General features: G+C 36.3%; 1 protein-coding gene across 4 annotated transcripts in view; it reads left to right on the top strand.

Annotated features, from left to right (window-relative positions):
• RBM25 (RNA binding motif protein 25) overlaps positions 1–21,457 on the top strand; it is a 51,090-nt gene that overhangs the window by 16,299 nt on the left and 13,334 nt on the right. For all 4 annotated transcript variants that reach the window (XM_082451614.1, XM_082451612.1, XM_082451613.1 and 1 more), the window contains 8 exons: positions 3,620–3,677; positions 6,734–6,894; positions 12,719–12,904; positions 14,306–14,359; positions 14,600–14,683; positions 18,168–18,454; positions 20,425–20,647; positions 20,757–20,846. In XM_082451614.1, the coding sequence (XP_082307740.1) occupies positions 3,620–3,677; positions 6,734–6,894; positions 12,719–12,904; positions 14,306–14,359; positions 14,600–14,683; positions 18,168–18,454; positions 20,425–20,647; positions 20,757–20,846 (1,143 nt within the window). The remainder of the gene's footprint in view (positions 1–3,619; positions 3,678–6,733; positions 6,895–12,718; positions 12,905–14,305; positions 14,360–14,599; positions 14,684–18,167; positions 18,455–20,424; positions 20,648–20,756; positions 20,847–21,457) is intronic.

Here is a 21,457-nt window from a genome sequence, read left to right as displayed (position 1 = left end):
TGCATTTAATTGTCATGTTTCTTTAGACAGTTCCTTTATTATAGAACAGTTCCCTGCCTCTTTTTGTTTGCTTGTTTTATGTTTTTGTCTTTCATGACATTGATGTTTTTGAAGCACCTGGGTCTTTTGCAGAATGTCTCTCCCAATTTGAATTTGATTGATTGCTCATAGTTAGATTCAGAGTAAGCATTCTTTGTAAGAGTGTTTCATGGGTGATGCATTGTTTTCAGGTGCAGCATAGCAAGAGACATACCACGTCTCTTGGTCCCATTTTTGGTGGTATTAAGTTTAGTTACTTGGTTAAGGTGGTCAGATCTCTCCATTGTAACGGTACCTTTAGTCCCTTTTTCACTAATAAGTGACCTCTGGGTTAGTATTTTGGGACTATGTGAGTCTTTTTCTTTAGCCGCCTTTAAAACAATGATTTTAGCATATAATTGTGATTGATTGACTCTTTTTGCAGTTTTTATTCTGAGCATACATAAGTTTTTTTGACTTGGTCATTGATTTTCCTTTTTCTCTTAGTTTTAAAAATTTATCCTGGTGCTACATGCACATTTTTTATAAAGCACTTTTTTTTGGCTGCGTTGGGTCTTTGTTGCTGCTCGCGGGCTTCCTCTAGTTGCTGCAATTAGGGGCTACTCTTCATCACGGTGCACGGGCTTCTCATTGCGGTGGCTTCTCTTGTTGTGGAGCATGGGCTCTAGGCACGCAGGCTCAGTAGTTGTGGCTCACAGGCTTAGTTGCTTTGCAGCATGTGGGATCTTCCCAGAACAGGGATGGAACCCGTGTCACCTGCAGTGGCAGGCGGATTCTTAACCACTGCGCCACTGTACCCATTAACAATGCTTCCCATTTTCTCCTCCCCTGAGCCTCTGGCAGCCACAATTGTATGTTCTGTCTATGGATTTGCCTATTCTGGACATTTTACGTAAATGGAATTTTAGAATATGTGGCTTTTTGTGTGTTGTCTTCTTTCACTTAGCATAATGTTTTCAAGGTTCATCTGTAGTGTAGCTTGTTAGCAGTACTTTGTTCCTTTTTATGGCCAGAATATTCCATTTAATGGATGTACCACATTTTGTTTATCCGTCCATCAGTTGATGGACAATTGGATTGTTTCCACTTCGTTGTTATGAATAATAATGCTGTGAATATTTGTGTACAAGTTTTTATGTGGACATATGTGTATGTTTTCAGTTTGAAACATCCCTTTTTAAAACTGTTGTTGATTTATATATGCAGCAGAGTGTTTTTTAAGCTATCTTTGGATTCCTGAATTTCTCTCTTCTATTTCTCTTTCACTTTTAAGGCTTTACTTAGATGTCTGGTGATCCTTGATTGTCCATATTTAAGAGTTAGGGATTAAAAGGCTTTTTGTGTGTGTAAGCTGAACTTGTAAAATGTTGGGCATCTTTGTAGGGTAATCTAAATGGCAGCCAGAGGTTTTAAATGTTAATCCGTGGGGTCTTTTCTTTGAGGCTGGTTGGTTTCTCTAGAAAATTTCCAATTTTATGCCTAGTGAGTTTATGATTGACTGCCTGTATGAGGTTGCAGATGCAGGACTGAGTTCAAGCACTTCTTATACCTTTACTTTCTTCCCTTCTTACTCACTCTGTATCTCATACAGATCTTTCAGATCTGGTGCTCCACATCCCAAGTTTGTTCTGTTCACTTTCTTCAGACTGTAACTCTTCAGGCTATCTTCTCTGGGGATGGGGATAGGGTAGTTGCTTGAAACCTCTGAGGCTTTGATTATTCCATATTTGTATTGTCAGGCAAGAACCTATTTTTATTCAGCTTCACACTTAAGCCCCATTCTCCCCTGTACCTTTCCCCCGCAGTCTGGATCCACTGGGTTTTGTAGAATCAGTTAGCTTAATTCTTCTTATCAGTATCTGCTTCTGTAGACGCTTGGTGTCATAGCTTTCTTTGCTCTACTGAATGAGTTATTACCCATCCATTTGTCTTTTGTCTTTGCAAAATTTTTTTGGATTCTGCTGCTGTTCCCTCATGCTATGTTTGACCTTACGGGCAATTTTCTTTTTCTTTCTTTTTTGCGGGGGTACTGCATTGCGTCTTTGTTGCTACGTGCTGGCTTTCTCTAGTTGTGGAGAGTGGGGGCTTATTGCAGTGGCTTCTCTTGTTGTGGAGCACGGGCTCTAGGCTCTCAGCCTGCAGTAGTTGCAGCACACGGGCTCAGTAGTTGCGACACACAGGCCCTAGAGCTCGCGGGCTTCAGTAGTTGTGGCTCGCGGGCTCTAGAGCACAGGCTCAGTAGTTGTGGCGCATGAGCTTAGTTGCTCTGCAGCATGTGGGATCTTCCCGGACCAGGAATCAAACCCATGTCCCCTACGTTGGCAGGTGGATTCTTTTTTTTTTTTTTTAATTTATTTATTTTTATTTTTGGCTGTGTTGGGTCTTCATAGCTGCGTGCGGGCTTTCTCTAGTTGTGGCGAGCAGGGGCTACTCTTCATTGTGGTGCGCTGACTTCTCATTGCGTTGGCTTCTCTTATTGCGGAGCACAGGCTCTAGGCGGGCGGGCTTCAGTAGTTGTGGCTCGCAGGCTCTAGAGCGCAGGTTCAGTAGTTGTGGCACATGGGCTTAGTTGCTCCGCGGATCTTCCTGGACCAGGGCTCAAACCCGTGTCCCCTGCATTGGCAGGCAGATTCTTAACCACTGTGCTGCTAGGGAAGTCCTGGGAAATTTTCTTTTATGCATACATATACATATATATATATTTTTTTTTTTTTTTTTTGACCACGCTGCACAGTATGTGGGATCTTAGTTCTCCAACCAGGGATCAAACCCTCACCCCCTGCAGTGGAAGCACAGAGTCTTAACCATTGGACTGCCAGGGAAGTCCCAATTCTTTGACTATCACTTTAGTAATTTCTCTGAAGGGAAATATCTTTCCCTTCAGAGAAAAATCCACTTATTTCTCAGCTTTGACAGGCAATCTTCAGTTATTTTTTTCCACAAAACTTTTTTTAAACCTTCGTTTTTACTTTAATAATTAGAAATAATATTTAAGAACTTAGGAAGTAAACAAAGTGTGTAATATCCCACCCTTCAGACAACCTGCCCCATTAACATTTTGGAATATTTCTGATCATTTTATGGAAATTTTTTTTCTTTACATAGTTAAAAATCTTATTGTATGTCTGCAATTTCATGGTTCAAGGTATTTTTGCATCCCATGTCAAGCATTTCCCTGTGTCATTAAAAATCTTTTATAATATATACATATGTTTTAAAACGTAGTCTTTATTAACTCAATATTTACTTAAATTTATTATAGTTTAACTATTATAATATTTGGGCATTTTGGTTTTATGTATATATTTGTAGGATAAATATAACTGTAAAGTGTCTAATTTATTGAAAGGTAGGCAGTTTCCTACAAATAAGAATCAGTAAGAATTTATATTTTCCTTTAAAATGATTTGTTGTATGTTTCTTTCATATAGTAGGTTTGTGGGAATTGCAACATTTAGTTGCTGACAAGTTTTTTGTTTTTTTTTTTAACTTCCATTTTTTCGTAGTGGGAATATAATCGTGCCCTTTATTTGCATGATAAATTAGCTTAGGTGGTAAAGATCTTTGTTTTCTTTTACAGAAATGTGGCTTGGTTTTGAGCTGGAAGAGAGTACAAGGCGCATCTGGAAAACTTCAAGGTAGGTAAATTTTTCCTTATTTATTGAGATCATCTTAATCTGTGTGCGTAAGTACATTTGCATTTACTCTCATTGTCCTTAACCGTAGGAGTGTTCTACGGGCACTCTGTCTTCACTCTTTAATAGGATTAAAGGGAATTGGGAAGATGTTGGCTGAGAGTTGAGATTAGAAAGTAGAAAAGGATAACGGTGAAGGAGGTAGGAGAGGGAAAAAAATTACTCAGACTAACTGATTTCTTATAAGATTACTTTAAGAAGTCCTTTTTGTTTCAGAGCAGGAGTGTATGATCAAGATGGAACAATTAGGACTTAGGAAGAAAGTAGGAGAAGAGATGATGTGATAACCTCTTAGTCTTGAAAGCAAACTGTTCTTTTCATACTAGTTGGTAGAGACACCTGTTTGATACACAACCTTTGAACACTTTTATTATGGAAAAAATCGTATGTATATAAAATTAACAGAATAGTATGATGAGCTCTCATGTACTCGTCACCTAGCTTTTTAACATTTATCAACTTGTGCCATTTGTGCTTAACCTGTACCCTACCCATTTCCTTCTTATATTATTTTTAAGCAATCTTGAGCACCAGATCATTTTGTCTGTAAATATTTAGTATGTCTGTAAAAGATAAGGTCTTTTAAAAAAACATATCTAAAATACAATTATAAGACCAAAAAAAACACCTTTCTCTTAATTATTAAGTCAGTATTCAGATATCCAACATTCAGTCAATATCCAGTCAATGATCAGATGTCCAGCTGTCTTAAATGTCAGTTTCTTAAATAGTTTTTTTGATTCAGGATTCATACAAAGTCCATGCATTGCAATTGATTGACATATTTTTGAATCTCTTTTAATATTTTTAGTTCTTCTGTCTCTCTTATTTCCCTTGAAATTATTTGTTGGTGAAACTGGGTCATTTGCCCAGTAGTGTTTTTTCAGTCTGGATTTGCTTATTGCAGCTCCAGTAGAATTATGTGCCATGCATCTCTATCCTCTGCATTGTATTGCAAACTGGTTGGTAGTTGTAGCTTGAGACTTGCTCAGATTTGAGTTTGTGTGCGTTATTTTTGTTGATTGTTTTTATATGTAAGAATTCTCTAAAGGTAGTGCTCTTTCATTAGGAGTCATATTGGGTTTTTTGTTTGTTGGTTTTTTTTAATGTTAGCAGCTGTTGATTGTCAGTGCATATGTTGATTCCCTCACTGGAGGGTTGCAAAATGTAACAGTCTATTGGGAAGAATTCTGTCTTTCCTTCGTTGAAGAAAAATCTTCATTTGTTAGTAGAATACATCTATAAGGATAAATTTCTTCCTCCATATACTATTTGGTTACTTAGAGGTATAATTTCTATAAGAAAAACAGGATAAATGCTTTGGTTCTTTCATTTTTCAAAAGAGTGATCTTATGTTGTCAGCATCCTCTACCAGTGATTTTTTTTTAAGTATTTTGAAGTTTTAGATTGAAGCATATTCAATTGTTATTATATTTAATGTGGATTAGTTGTCATTATCACTAGTGAAGCTTAAGTTTTCTCAAGTTGCCTCTGGAAATTAGATCTTTGGTGATTTTTGACAAAAGCCTAGATGCCTTTGATAGCTTCCTTGTTATCTGGGATGACAAGATATTCAGAGCTCAGCTAGTAGTTTTTCTGCCCCAGACTTGGTATCAGCCATTTCTCAAGAAGCTCTGATTCCTTTCAGTGGGAAATTGTTTCCAAAATGGCCATCTGGAAATGAGGTGTACTCATGGTAGGAGTGGTGTGGTTTTTGCTTTGCCAGTGCACATTGATTCAAATTCAAGCCTAAAAGTTTTTTATTTAATCTTTTCTGTCATATGTCTATATTTCCTTTCTTCCACATTTAGAATCCTGAGCTTCAACACTGGGGATGATAGACTATTAAATAATTATTATTTATTATTATTATCATCTCACATTTCACATACAGCAGTTTCAGACCAATAGCACCAATACTGTCATCAACAATATGATTATTGAACTTTTCTTTTTTTTTTTTTTTTAAATGTTTCTTCTGATTCTTTTTTTTTTTTAATTTTTTTTTAAATTAATTATTTTTTATTTTATGGCTGTGTTGGGTCTTCGTTTCTATGCGAGGGCTTTCTCTAGTTGTGGCAAGCGGGGGCCACTCTTCATCACGGTGCGCGGGCCTCTCACTATCGTGGCCTCTCTTTGTTGCGGAGCACAGGCTCCAGATGCGCAGGCTCAGTAATTGTGGCTCACGGGCCCAGTTGCTCCGCGGCATGTGGGATCTTCCCAGACCAGGGCTCGAACCCGTGTCCCCTGCATTGGCAGGCAGATTCTCAACCACTGCGCCACCAGGGAAGCCCCTGAACTTTTCTTTTTTATAGACAGGTCTTTTTGTCCTTAGGATATATCAAACTTAAATCTATGGTCAAATTTTCTGTTTTAAAATCACTCAGAATATGTGGTTGTATCATTAACCATACACATATTTGGATTCACTTGTTTAATTTTATTTTCAATGTTTACTCTTAAATTTAATTTTGTTTTAATATCTGTTTAAAGTCATGGTAATAATGGTGAGACTAGTTATTAAAATGAAACAGATACAGAAAAATGAGACTGGTAACTAGAATAAAAGATCAGTACTTTTGTAGTTTAACATCTCTGAATTGAAAAGTGCTGTATTTAGGTTCAGGAAGCCTGTTTTCACTTATCTGTAGCTGTTAGGAAGTCAGGATGGAATGAATTGATGAAATAATTAAAAGAATTAATCATGAAATTTGTTGATTCTGCTAAATATTTTATCAGCACTTCTAATAAGTAGCAATTTGCCTGATGAGAATTTTTCTTCTTTTCCCCTGTTTTTGTTTTCTCTTATTTCTTTTGGTTGTTTGAGGGTACTAAAAGTGAAATCCGTATCAAAGGTAATTGAAGGAAAGGGAAGAGTGACAAAATAAATAATCCCTGTATTATAATGTTTGGTCTATAATGATTTCAATTTTTCATAAATATTTTTCATCTTTCATAATTGTATTGATGTTTCACTAATTCTTTACATCCATTGCTAGCCTTCGGATTCTGTGAGTATAAGGAGCCTGAATCAACCCTCCGTGCACTCAGGTTATTGCATGACCTGCAGATTGGAGAGAAGAAGCTACTTGTTAAAGTTGATGCAAAGACAAAGGCACAACTGGATGAATGGAAAGCAAAGAAGAAAGCTTCTAATGGGGTATGTTTTCTATAGCATTGTCTTCTCTAGGCCAGCTGTGCTCTTTCAGTGTAAATACTTCTCATTATGAAAAATCTAATACGGGGCTTCACAAGATCATCAAGAGGGTGTTTTTATAGTTTATAGTTATTTTAAGTCTTTTATCTACCCATAGTGGGTGGATGACTGTTGGTTTGCTTGTTCCAGGTTGGGATGAAGGTAGTAAGGGAGGCTGGACAAGGTTAACTTGCCAGAGAAAACACTGGTACAGACTATTCCAAACAGAGCTAATTCATTAAGGCAGCTTTTAAGTAAGTACAAAATATATTTCAACCTACAAAATTTTTATTAGTTGCCCTCTTGTTTAGAAGTACATAGGTTCTAAAATGAATGAAAATAAGTCTTATTACTTTCATCAGGTGGTGGCTCTATTAAGTGAAGCTAAAGTAAAGGAAATTTTTGTATGTTGTATTGTAATGTATACATTATTATTCCCTCTCAACAAAGCAAAAAATAGCTAAAACCTGAGTGTATATTTCCTTGTTTTCCCTTCCTAGTTCCTTTTGACACATCAAGCTGAACAGATCCAAAATAGATTCATTATTACCTTCCTGTCTCTACAAAAACAAAACAGCCTTTTTGCTCTCTTCAGGCTTTTCACTATCATTCAAAGTAGAAATAGGTTTCTTGGTTCCACCACTCCCTCCTTTACAAAAACATTGTAAAAAAAATTCATAAAAATAGAGCAACCTATAAAGAAGACATTAAGTATCACCCATAATTCTATCATCATTAGTAAGCACTGTAGACATTTTTGTTGCATATTCTTCAGGGCATTTTTCTCTGTATGGGTGAATATAGTTTTAATTGGAATATGTGAGTTTATTTTTCTTTTATAAATGGAGGATTGAATTCTGAAGTATTATTTTGTAAACAGCTTTTTTTTCACTTAATCTTGTCTTTCTCTGGATTTGTAATAGTATTTTAACTGATTTATCTACATTTAGTTTTCTTCTCATCTGCCTGTTATAGTACTGCCCTATATTTCTAAAACATAAGTATAATTATGTCAGCCCCCTCCCCTGCTCATGCATCCTAATGGTTTTGAATTTCTCACAGTGTAAAGCCTATATTCTTAGCATGGCATCCAAGGCTTGCTCCAGTCTACCTTTCTAGCTTTCTCCATCAATTCCCTGCATGTGTCAGTCATGTATCCCTACAAACTCCTTTGTGCTTTGATGTCCTTGTTGCTCATCCAAGCTCCCTGTTGAAATTCTATCCATATAGTTAAAATGTTGCTTGATTCATATAGCTGTCATCAGTCCTAGATTCCTCTCAGGCAGAATTAAATCCTCTCTTCTCATATAAAACAGGATTTTACTGTTGTTATGTCAGTCTGCTTTGTCGTATGTATTGTTTGTATTGCCCTCTCACAGCTCCTTGTACCCTGTTTCATTCCCGTATCCCGCATTCTCTGATTATAAGATAGACAGGACAGTAAATTCACAGACTATGTTTTTTCATCTTGTACCTCCACAGAACCTGGCTTAAGGTCTTGCTTATAACAAGAATGGGGTGAACATTTATTATAACAGTTGCAGTTATGTTGCTCACCTGATAATCTTACTGCCTTTCCCTAGCTTTAAAAGGAAGTAACACAATTTACACTCCAGAGAAATTGTATTTTATCTCATATCAGCACTATTGCCTGTCATACCAGTAAAACCTTAAAAAAGCCAACTGTCTGCAGCAAGACTTCTTAGATTTTCCTTGCTGTGATAACTGAATTCTTTTTTAAAATAAAGCATGCATTCAGTGTCGTCAAAGTTTTTTATATAATTCCCTGGATTCATTGTTTTACTGTGCTTGAAATTTAGCTTGTGAGGTGGTTTAAATGGTGGCATTTGCAGATGGTGTACTCTGAATATGAAGTAAATCACTTCACTATATAGTTACGTAATAAATAAGGAAATGTATAATCGTGTGACTTTGATTTATTTTGTAATCACCATTAGTAAGAGGAATCACAATTGAAATCTGTTTATATTTTTCTTCAAGAATGGAATTGAAGCCACCTCCAATAAAAACAGAACGGTTATTTCAGATAAAATGAAATTTAAAAAATTAACAGACATGACTTCTGGGTGCATTTGGCATGGTGCCCAGAGGTACTTGAAGTCATAAGACAAACATGGTATATTTTCTTGGAGTGTCGATTTTACTCAGCAGTACTGGTAAAATGAAAATGTTGAACAATTCTGTCAGTTAAAATTTTTTTTCAAACAGCTTAAGCCAATATGAGTATATTGTGGAGTAGATTGCAGGTTTGTCATGATTTTTCAGGGTAAAATGTGAAAGTATACTTGTTCTTTCTCTTTTATTGTCAATTTATTGGAGAAATTTAGAAAATAGTGACTTTTAAAGTAGGTGACATGAGAATGAGACATTGAGAAACTTGTATGCTACCTATCCAGACATTTTCCTGATTCCCAGACAGAAGAAAAAATACTAGTTGTATAGTTCTCCGATTCAAAAAGAACCACGAGTTTGGCTAGAAAGAGATTTTTCCTGACCCAGAATTTTAAGAGGAACTATATGCCTTGAGTAGTAGCTTGATTAAAAGCTTTTATTTGGATTTTGCAGAATTTGTAGAAGCAACTTTTATGACCTTTAGTAAAAGTATTTCATTTGGGGTAGCCATGCTGATCTAGTCCATGTCCTGTTGCTTTCTGGTTGTTCAGCAGTAGCGGTATAGGAGTAGAGATATTTGCTTGATCGTCACAGATAGTGCTTGTTAATCACACATTCAAGAATGAATTCTGCCAAGCGGTGGAAGTACAGCTAATCTTTGGAAAGAGCTGCTTGCTTTACATTTTAATTGAGGACAGATCAGATACTGCAGGTAGGAACATTTTCACATCTTTGCCTGGAAATTAGTCTGGTTGAATGTACATTTTCTCAAAAGAAAGAACTCTGCATTTGCTTAGTTCCCAAAGAAGTTCTTGTTTTGAACTCTAGAGGTCAGTGCCAAAGAGTGAGTCTAGTAGAGCTGCTTTTTAACTCTCCAGCTAGCAGCTTTACTATGGAAGCTTTTAATTCCTCTGAAAAGAGCCAAATAGGTGGGCCATGTAAACATCTCAGATATTCAGTTGATTTCTTTGATCCTCTTGTACTTCCAAACCCTTCACTTTTTGCTGCTTAGTATTACTGAATGTGCTTTCTGTTTCTGAAGTGGAAGAAAAAACTGGAAATCAGGAAACTGTCTGTGGTTCAGGACCCAGAGGTAGAGTTTAAGTTGAAACTAAAAATAACTTCTCCTTCCATGATATATATTGCTACTTTTGTTTTTCTTACATTAACAATTGGTTAAGAGATTTGGGCTCATAAGCTTTCCTTCTAAAAATGTACATTTTCTCTATAGATCAAGGGGCAGTAGTCATTTGTAAGGTGGTGTGAACTAGTTCATTCCAAATGCTTTACTTCTAATTTAGGTAAGACCAGCTATACTAATATTTAAGTTTTGGTTTAGGATGATGGTGGTAGCGAATTTAGGGGCTATGAGTATTTTTAGTTGAGTAAGCCTTTGGATTTATAACCCCACCTCAGTCCTTATGCTTAAAAAAAGCATGGAGATATAGACGGTTCATGGAAAGAAATTTAGAATGTAGGGAAAATGCTAAACACAGACTGGATGTTCCCTCATGAGGTATATTTTCATAATAAAGAATTTAGGTCTCAACAGCTGAGTATTTGGGTTGAAATAGCCATATGTATCTCAGGACCTACGGTTTCAGTGACAAGTTACTGGTGGTTTAATTCTTTCATTTAAAACCTTTGGAGAAGCAGAGTCTCACTGAAGGGATTTTAGTGAAAGCTGCATAATGACCTTATTGTGATATGTTATTGATTTAGAATAAGAAAGGAACAACACATCACCACAATTTTAGTTTACAATGTTCTTGGTAAATAATGTAAACAATTTAATTACAGTCCTTGGTTAAAGCATCTTGTCTTTATCCCAGATGCCAAGTAGAAAGTTGGTTACAGGAAGATTAGATGAAGAGGCAGGTTTGAGAAAGTAAAGAGTGGTTAGTTTTATACTATCACATTTAATGACTTACGTGAAGGTTGTCTATATCATATCCTTCTCTTACCCTGTATTGTTAAATGCTTAAGGGCAAGTTATTTCTTTTTTTAATTTTGAATTTTTTACCATCTAACATAGTATCTTGCATAGGGTAGGCTCTTAAAAGTTTGTTGAGCAAATTAATTTAAGAAATAAATGCTTGTTGAGTAAGTATCCATTGGAGATAGCTTTTCAGAATGCCAGTTGTTATGAAATCACGGCTAGGTTATATGAAGGAGGTACAAGGTATGAAACTCACCTTGAATAGAGTTGCATGCGTTGTGACCAAGAGCCAGCATTTGTCCAGAAGAGCAGAATTCTTGTTTGTATCTGAAACTTTGCACAATATATGTTTACCCAAGTATGTATGTAGTTTTAAGTTACAAAAATTTTTGTACACGTACATCTTTATGTTTATCTTGTTGCTTCTTTGTCTTACTTTCCCACCTTTCCAGGTTTTAAGAAGAGTTGAGGGTAATGAAATTATCTAGAGGTCATGCTCTAAATTTTGTCATTTGAACTGGATTAATTCCTTAACTAGGAGCCTTAAAATAAAACAGACAGAAACAAGAAGGATAGTAGAACATTGGAAACCAATAAAAAAAATTTTTTTTTTTTTCCCACATCAACACAAGTAACAGTCGACTTCTTTTAAAAAATAATAAAGTCCTGGGAATTCCCTGGTGGTCCAGTGGTTAAGAATGTGCTTTCACTGCCGAGGGCCTGGGTTCAATCCCTGGTCAGGAAACTAAGATCCCACAAGCCACGTGGCTTGGCCAAAAATACAATAATAATAATAATGATAATAAAGTCCTACAAAGAGTTACTTATTTTTATAATGTTACAATTTTTATAATGTTACAATTGCAAGTCATGGGGAGAAAGATGTGCAGTATTTAGAGTCAATTCCTTTTTAGCGTATAATATATGAGCTTTATAAGTGGTATTCCCACATTGTAGAAAGCAGAGGGGAAAAAAGAAGCCATCATTTCAGCCCCTGACCTTCCTGATGCTTGCATTTTGTTGTATATAGCCATCAAGTGTTTTTTATTTGTTTAACCTACATATGTTTTTGTTTATTTTACTTTTTAAATTTTTTTGAACACTTTATTATATTTGTTTATTTTTGTTTTGTTTTGGCTGTGCCGCATGGCATATGGGATCTTAGTTCCCTGATCAGGGATCAAACCCGTGCTCCCTACAGTGGAAGTGCTGAGTCTTTAACCACTGGACCGCCAGGGAAGTCGCTGTTTTTGTTTATTTTAAATGGTGGCTACCATAGTGTACATAAAATAGTATTTTGCTTTTTTCATGTAATAAAGTTTTCAACTTTGAATGAGTTATTCAGTAAACATCATTAGTTTGTGCAGGTATTGAGCAAGACAATCTGAAAAATTGTGAAAGCTTTGCAGATGTGTAGTACGCTAGCCCTGTGATTTCGGTCTTTCTGTAGCTGGTTAGGGGTCAGAATGTTAACTATCAAGGGTAGAAAGGAAAAGAAAATCGTAAAGTACAGTGTATCTAAGGAAAAAACAATAAAACAAATGAAGTTTAGTTTTGTGAAGTTAGGAATAAATCCAAATCTGTGTTTAATAGGACTGCAGAGATGTTTGGGAGAAAACATGTTTGTTTTGTGTACTAACTTGTTTTAGAATGATTTTGATTTTCTTGTTTGATTTCCCCCTTCCCTCTCCTGAATCTGCCTTGTTTTTTTTTAAGAATGCCAGGCCAGAAACTGTCACTAATGATGATGAAGAAGCCTTAGATGAAGAAACAAAGAGAAGAGATCAGATGATCAAAGGGGCCATTGAAGTTTTAATACGGGAATACTCCAGCGAGCTCAATGCCCCCTCGCAAGAATCTGACTCTCACCCCAGGAAGAAGAAGAAGGAAAAGAAGGAGGACGTATGTGTTACTGATTTCTGACAACAGAGTCATTCCTACAGTTTACATTTTGTACTGTCACTCTTGTGCTTTCATTATTTCCAACTTCTGAGGGGAAAGTAGAGTGACTAGCGTTTATAACAATATAGTGTTAAGGCTAATTTGACTATGTGTTACCAACTAACTTCCTAATTTTTTTTTTACCACAACGTTCCTGTTTCGCATGTTTGAAATGCAGTGACATGAAAGCTTGTGCATATTTGTGGATTCATTAAGTAAGAGGGGGAAAAAAAAAACCCCGACTTGAGTGATGAATAGGAACTGATATTAAGGGGCAAAGTAAGATTTTTTTTCCCCCTTTTGTCACAAAGGGGTTGGCCTTGTTTTGCCTTACTCCCCTATTATTTTTCTTCTGTCTCTGCTCCAAGCGGGATACCAGGTCTCATTCAGTGAGGATTTTGACCCATTTTCAAGTTTTTAGCCACCTTTCCTTATAAGTCACGTCTCATTTCCTTCCATGGACAGTAATGCTATTGGCCTTATAACTGGAGTACTATGAAAGAGCAGCATGAGATGAAACACTCCTCCCCAGTGTATTTTATCATCACCTACTTTCGTCATCCTAAGCTAATTGAACAGTAGGGAGTCCAGATTGAAAGAAAATGTTTGGTTTTCTTATATTCATTTAATTTGGATATACTTAGAGAAATTATAGGGAGTGTTCTTTAAAAATATTGGAAGTGTATTGTATGAATGGGTTGTATATGCCCTGGAAAAGTAGTACTATGAAACATATATTGTGATTTAATATCAAGGGGTAGTTATAGTTCATACTATTTTGGATTTATTGCCTTATTAGTCCATCTTCAGTTTTCTTCGTGGCCAGATACATTTTTATTACTTGGCTTGTTCTTCCTTATGGGACCATAAGAACCTGTCTAGTGAACTGCCAATCATTGGGAATGGTAATTGTTAAGAGTCAGTCAGGTATAGGGTAATTGAGACCTGTAGGGTTTGTTCTTCCTCTTCCCCCATTAATGGCAAAGGAGAAAATAACTTGACATATTTGTTTGATACGGGTTGGGAGGAGAGAATCAAAGAAATTCTGCTCTATGGCAGGAATTATGGGTAAATTTTGTTGTTACGATTGTTTCCTCTGTCTTGGAAGGGATCAAGGAAAAAGCACTGCTAGTGCGAGACCCTCCTTATTCCACTGGTTGGGGGTGTTGGAGGGAGAGGAAGTGGTGGGTCATGGGAGGGGTTATAGAGTGAGTGAAATCTTTTTTATTATCAAGTAATTTGAAATCAAGAAAATGTTACAGAAATCTTGCATTGCTTACAGTGTAAACATATAGAAAATTGTTTTTCAGAGTAATATGAACTCTTGTTTGTTTGTTTTAATCTTTGTGGATTTTTCCGCAGATTTTTCGCAGGTTTCCAGTGGCCCCACTGATCCCTTATCCACTCATCACTAAGGTTAGTTTACATTATAGGCTTTGGCAATAACTTATGTTTACTGCTAATTGCCAGATTTGTGATTCTTGTCTATCTAACTCTTTAACTTAGATTGTTGGATTTGTTACTACATAAGTTTTTTATTTACTCCTGTCTTTTGTAAAACCTGTACAGAATATCTAACTTTTAATTTCCGTCTATCTGTTTATATCAATGTAGATTGATGGTTATGCATTCCCACCTGTCCCCCTTGTCTTTTAGGAGGATATAAATGCTATAGAAATGGAAGAAGACAAAAGAGACCTGATATCCCGAGAGATCAGCAAATTCAGAGACACACACAAGGTAGTATTCTTGTTTTTTCACTTGATACCAATCTAGACTTTTTACAGAATCCAAAGCAAACAGACAAAAAAAGAAAAATCAACCTTACAGTAGAATATAATTTTAAATGCTTTTTATATAGGTTTAATTGATATTTAGATAGAAACAAAGAAACAGAAGACGATTACCATATTAGAGTAGTCCTTGGCATATAGTACGTAGCTTTTTCAGTTACTGACTACTCTGCAGTCATCTCACTTTAATATGAATAAAAGCTAGTTTTATTTTTAGATTTCAACATAAACATCAAGGTCAGATTTAAACTAGATTCAAGGGGGCAGCAGAATAACATACACTGTAGTGTATTTCTGGGGGCAGTTATTTAACTTAATCTTAGGAAAACCTTTTCTTTAGAGCTGAGATTAAAATTTAAGATTATATTTGTATAGATTTGAGAGGGGGAGATTTTAAAAAGTAGGTCAGTGGTTACCAGACTTACCAAATTTTAGATGCATGGAAGAACTGTAAATTCCCATAAAGCTAATCTATTCATTGACCCCCACCATTATGATAGAGATCATATGGTGACTAATGCAAGATGAAACTCTCAGCTTGGAAAGTAACAAGGAATAGGATGTAAGTATGAGCTTCTGTTTTTTATTATATTTATGGATGCCCCCTCAGAAAAATATGCAAAGGGGTAACTGGCTTGGAAATGGGTATTTGTTCATTGTAAATCCCACTCACGAGTTTTGCCTATTGAAAGCTTCTCTCAGTGACAGTGCATCTGTGAATGTTCCCTCGTGTTGAAGGTGATGCTTATGGACGGTGAAATGCAAACACTGCGTGAAATGTATTTTGATGTTACAGATAATAAGATGTTACTGGTTCTTTCCTAAGATTGAGTGACCTTTAACTCAGTGAGATGTTAAGTGTTCATTTTTTTCTTTTATTTAATCTTACTTTTTCTTATAGCTTTCGAAATCCCACGTTGACAATTAATGCCATCGACTCAGTGCTGTTGAACACATTATTATCATGATGCCGAGCCCTAGCTTACATACACAGGGCCTTTTCAGGAATTAAGTATGTCTAAAAGCACGACTGTAGTTCTCCCAGATTAATTTTGAGAGTTAGAAAGTTAGTCCATGGGAAGTCATTATAGAGTAATGCTTTTGGTTAGGTTCAGTACTCAAAATTTTCTGAGCAAGCTTGAAAATGGTATACAGTGTGTGTGTGGTTTACCCCCTTTTTGTTATTTGTTAAATTGTGTCATGTCATTGGTAAAGTATAAGGAAATCATGTTTTAAAAAATTAATTCAAAAGGTAATTGCTTCAGAGTTTGAGAAGCTGTCAGGCCTTTGACTGCCTTACACGTATTTCACTGTGGGGAGAATGTTTTGAATTTCCAAAATGTGTTTTAAAAATAAAAATCAAAGTGAAAAAGAAAAGCAGTTTTTTTTATTGGGTGGTATGGTTAAAGGGGATATTTGAAACTTCGGTAACAAAAATTGAGCTCAGTGAACCTTTGCATGTTTTGGTATGAGTTTATTAAATAACCACAGACTGTCAGGGTATCAGCGTGGCAGGGGGCGTCCATTTACAGCACGGACGAGTCTGAAGAGAGAATAAGGTAAGATTTATGATTTTTTTTTTCTGTCCTTTCCTCTTCATTATTTCACTACTTTCTTATGTCTTTTTAGACCACCTCATTTCCTCTTTCTCCAGTCTTTGTCTTAAAAAATATATATGTGTGTGTGTGTGTGTGTATCTATTTACTGCATATATAATCTGATATAATCTTTTAGAATTGCATTTAGTATGGACAAGATTCACTCACTTTTTCATTTACTTAGAACTAAACTTCTGAAATGAGTTCTGAAACAAATCATTATTTATATAAGTGGAACTATACATTTAAGAAATAAGTAGTGTAGTGAATAGGCAAGCATAAAACAGTTGAGGGACTCTACAAAAGAAATTATTGGAACAGCTAAAATAATCTGTAAGTATTTATTATCTCAGAAATAAACAAATTTCTTTATAAGTGTATGACACTGAGGTAAGTTTTATGTAGTCTAGCCTCATTTTACAGTACACATTTTTTTATTCCATTATAGTACTGTTTCAAAAATTAGACTTTACCCCTTTAAATAGTTTTCAGTTTCTATCCTCTTTTTGCCATTTCTTTTCTCTTCCCTTTGTAATTTCAATGTATTCAGTATTGGCTTTGCCTACGTTCCATTTTGATATAAGACTGGCGCCACAGCTGAATATATTGATTTCTCATGCATTAGCTTTTCTTTTGTAATCTTCTATCAGTTCTCTGATCCATGAGCAAGAGAAAGAGAGTATAACAGGTAAGATTGCTTTTTAAAGTTGTTTTAAATGCTTTACATGACTGAGAAAAGAAAAAAATGCACATTTTATTGTTGTCATTTAAATTTCGGTGACACTAAACATGGAACCAAAGGAAAAATGTTTTGTTTTTGTTTTGTTTTTCCTGTTTGGGGCATTTTTTTTTCTAAGTTTGTGCAGAAGCCGTGTGGTACGCTGGTAATCTTGTCAGGGTACAAACTTGGTCTGAATGTTATTTGGTTTATTTGTGAACCATGTACTTGCTCTTCCTCCCAGAAGCATAGCTTGTAGGCAAGGTTAATCCAGTGTTGGCGATCCATGTCCTAGCACAGCATCTGTAAGTTAATACGCAATCGTTCCTTCCAAGGATGGATTTATCACTGTTAATGTATTTTCATTGTCTTATAGGCATAATGGGCATAAATATGTTGCTTTTAACATTAAGCCAAAAATTAATCTAATTAAATAAAAATATTATGATTATGTACATTTTTGCTTGAAGCGAGTGATTTTCAAACTTTTTGTATTTGGTGGGCTGTCCATCTTGTAATGGTGGGAGTAAATGTTTCCCTAGGTGATAGGGCAGATATTGGCTGAATTCAGCTTGTCTTTTGGAGGGTGGGCAAACCAGAGGGCAGAAGATTATTTAGTTGCATTCCAGTGACCTGACTCTCTTCCCCCACCTCCCCTTTAAAACACTCAACTAATAATCGTTAGGTAACGGGAAGTCTGGGGTTATAGTTAGCAGCAGTAGTCCCACTGATTTAAAGAAATTCATAATGGGAAGAATTACATTTTAGCCAAGTGATTGTATTTCTAGAAATTATTATGAACCATCACATTCCTCATGGTCATTTTAGTTATTACATAATCATTGAGTGGTCAGCCACACTTGACACAATCTCCCAGCATCCAAGATTGGAGATTCCTGGTCTGTTTAGAGTGTATGGTTTTGCACGAAATCTGTCTAGGCTTGTGATTGCTTCAGTTTTATTTGTTAAGTAAAACCACAAGTATTTAATAGTAAAGTACCAGTGGTTTGGTTTTTTTTTTTTTCTGTCGTTCCCAATATTGGGCTTTGCGCCGGGAAAAGTCTGAATACTGGAGCTATAGAGTTAACTCTAAAAGTACTTTTATTGGTTTCTAGAAACTGGAAGAAGAGAAAGGCAAAAAGGAAAAAGAAAGACAGGAAATTGAGAAAGAACGGAGAGAAAGAGAGAGGGAGCGTGAAAGGGAACGAGAAAGGCGAGAACGGGAACGAGAAAGGGAAAGAGAACGTGAACGAGAAAAGGAGAAGGAACGGGAGCGGGAACGAGAACGGGATAGGGATCGTGACCGGACAAAAGAGAGAGATCGAGATCGGGATCGAGAGAGAGATCGAGACCGTGATCGAGAAAGGAGCTCAGATCGGAATAAGGATCGCAGTCGATCAAGGTAAGGCTTTATGGAAGTTACTGTGTGCTTGATAGCTTTAATAGAACTGCAGGTTAGTACTCTCTTGGGCCATTTGCATGGATGTGGTGATAGAACTTCCTGAGACACGAAGCATGCCTGGCTTGCTGTCTCACACACATGTAAAATATTGGTTAAGGGCTTCCCTGGTGGTGCAGTGTATAAGAATCTGCCTCCCAGTGCAGGGGACACAGGTTCGATCCCTGGTCCGGGAAGATCCCACATGCCGCGGAGCAACTAAGCCCGTGCACCACAACTACTGAGTCTGCACTCTAGAGCCCGTGAGCCACAACTACTGAAGCCCGCGTGCCTAGAGCCCGTGCTCCGCAATAAGAGAAGCCACTGCAATGAGAAGCCCGCGCAACGCAATGAAGAGTAGCCCCCACTCACCGCAACTAGAGAAAGCCTGCACACAGCAACGAAGACCCAACACAGCCAAAAGTAAATAAATTAAAAAAAAGAAAATATATTGGTTAAATTAACAATTTTCAACTTTAGTGTTAGTTTCTGTCTGAAGCCAGTTTTTATACAGAGCCAGCACACACCAGCCGTCCACCCAGTGTTTTGGATAGACGTGATTCCTTGTTCTCTCCCTTGGTCAGTGGGCATTTTCTCTAGTCACTGTTTGATTGAGGTCCCCTCTAGTGGGAAATCAGCTCTAGTACCACTGCTTTTAGCTCCTGGTGTCTGTTTGGTCCTATAGCCCACTGGATGGCCACAACTTAATCTCCCAGGCTCTAAGTTTACTTTTTCTTTATGGCTCCTAGTAATTTATTTCACTTTGGTTTGGTTTTGTTTTATTTAAAATTTTTTCATAATTATATTGAATTCATATGACATATCATCTCAAATTCTTTAGGAATGAGGTAGAGCAAAAGTGAACAAAGGAAGTGGAGAAGGGCGTGAGTAGAAGGAAGCCAGTAGACGAAAGAGAGGAAATCCCACCTTTTTTTTCCCCAGGCTACTTTTCAAATATACATTACTGTGTTGAGATATTATTCTACCTGATTATAGCTGAAGGGAGGTCCCCCGGTTGCGTTAACTGGAATTCAGTACTCTTATTAATCTTTAGTGGGCACTAAAATCCTTCCCTTCCTTCCTCCACTGGAATAACCATTATTCTCTTGAATAACCACTATTGAGAATTTGACATGTATTAAAATGAGTGGTTTATACTTTTACTACAGTGTACTGTTTCATATCGTATATATACATAAATTTGTATAATTACATCCATGGTATCACAAATCTGCAGTTTGGTTTTATCACTCTGAATTAAATACTTGAGAACTTTTTATTGCTGATAGATGTACAGTTGACCCTTGAACAATGCCGGGGTTAGGGGTGCCGACCCTCTGTGCAGGCAAAAATTCAAGTATAACTTATAGTTGGCCCTCTGTATACACGGTGTCCCATATCTGCGGTTCTTCGTCCATGGATTCAACCAATTGTGGATTCAACCTACCTCGGATCATGTAGTACTGTAGTATTTACTATTGAGAAAACTCTGTGTATAAGTGGACCTGCACAATTCAAACTCATGTTGTTCAAGGGTCAACTGTAGTTCTGGTTTACCCATGCAACATGCCAGAATGCTCTTTGCTTCTCACCTTTGCCAATATCTGTATTCCTTGATCACTAGTGAAGTAGACTATCTTGTAACATGTTCGTTGGCCCTTAGTATTTCTCATATCCAGGTTTTTTTGTTTGTTTTCTGAGATGCTGATAAGCATTAACATTGAGTTTAGAAAGCAGTTCAGAATTTGGGGCCAGGATTATATTCTGTGTCTTTCTGACTTGTATAGAGGAGTTTACAATTCTGCAGAAACCAAATGCTAAATTCTGGCTAGTGAGTTTGTATATTATTTCATAATATATGTTGTCCTACTTTCTCTTGTGTTTAAACGAAAACACAAAGACTGACAGATTTTTAAAATCTTTTGTTTATGTAGAGAAAAGAGCAGAGATCGTGAAAGGGAACGGGAGAGGGAAAGAGAGAGAGAGAGAGAACGGGAACGAGAAAGAGAACGAGAGCGAGAGAGAGAGCGAGAAAGGGAACGGGAGCGCGAGAGAGAAAAAGACAAGAAGCGGGACCGAGAAGAGGATGAAGAAGATGCATATGAGCGAAGAAAACTTGAAAGAAAGCTCCGAGAGAAAGAGGCTGCTTATCAAGAGGTAAATTAAGGGAAAGCTTTTATTCTTAAATCTTGGTACTTAGTAGGTTAGTCAAAAATTTTAGAACCCTTTGTATACATTTTTAAGCTTTGACAATTTCTTTTTTTAGCGCCTTAAGAATTGGGAAATCAGAGAACGAAAGAAAACCCGGGAGTATGAGAAAGAGGCTGAAAGAGAAGAAGAAAGAAGACGAGAAATGGTAATTTTCTTGGTTAAAAATAAGTGATTTTTCAGATAAAAATCAGATCAAATCTTTATTGTTAAGTAGAAGTGACTTTATAGTTAAAAAGTATGAGCTCCCAGTATAGATAATTTTTATATATTTCAAGTAACTTTGAGACCATTTCAGTACACCAAAATGTTTTTCCCTCCTATTTTTCACGTTTTTGCTCCCTATAAACTAAATTACCATTTGGCATACTGTCAAAGTAAATCTGTCATAGTATAAAATGAGAATTTATAGACCTTTCTTTGATTAAGAATCTGCAATATTTTTGAATTTCAAGAGGCTTTAAGAGGCTTTGATATTCTGTATTAGTGTAGTACATTTGGGTGAAGGAAACAGTCTCATGAGAAGACCTGTTTTTAGAAATCAAAATTATTGACTTCAGTATATAGCACTTATAAATTATTGTTTTTCCTTATGTTACTACATTATCCTTCCTTTTAACTACATGATAATCATAAAAATGAATGTTGTTTTTTTCATTTACACTGTTTGATAGACTGTAACAGTGAAAGCAATTGGCCAAGGTTGTTACCTAAGTAAAATGACAAAAAGATAATTTATTTTATCATAGTACTTGCTTC

The sequence above is a fragment of the Balaenoptera physalus genome (assembly GCF_965194825.1).
Source record: "Balaenoptera physalus genome assembly, chromosome: 2".
Taxonomy (NCBI): domain Eukaryota; kingdom Metazoa; phylum Chordata; class Mammalia; order Artiodactyla; family Balaenopteridae; genus Balaenoptera; species Balaenoptera physalus.
Note: the sequence above shows the minus strand (reverse complement) of the source record. Positions and strands in the feature narration are given on the sequence as shown.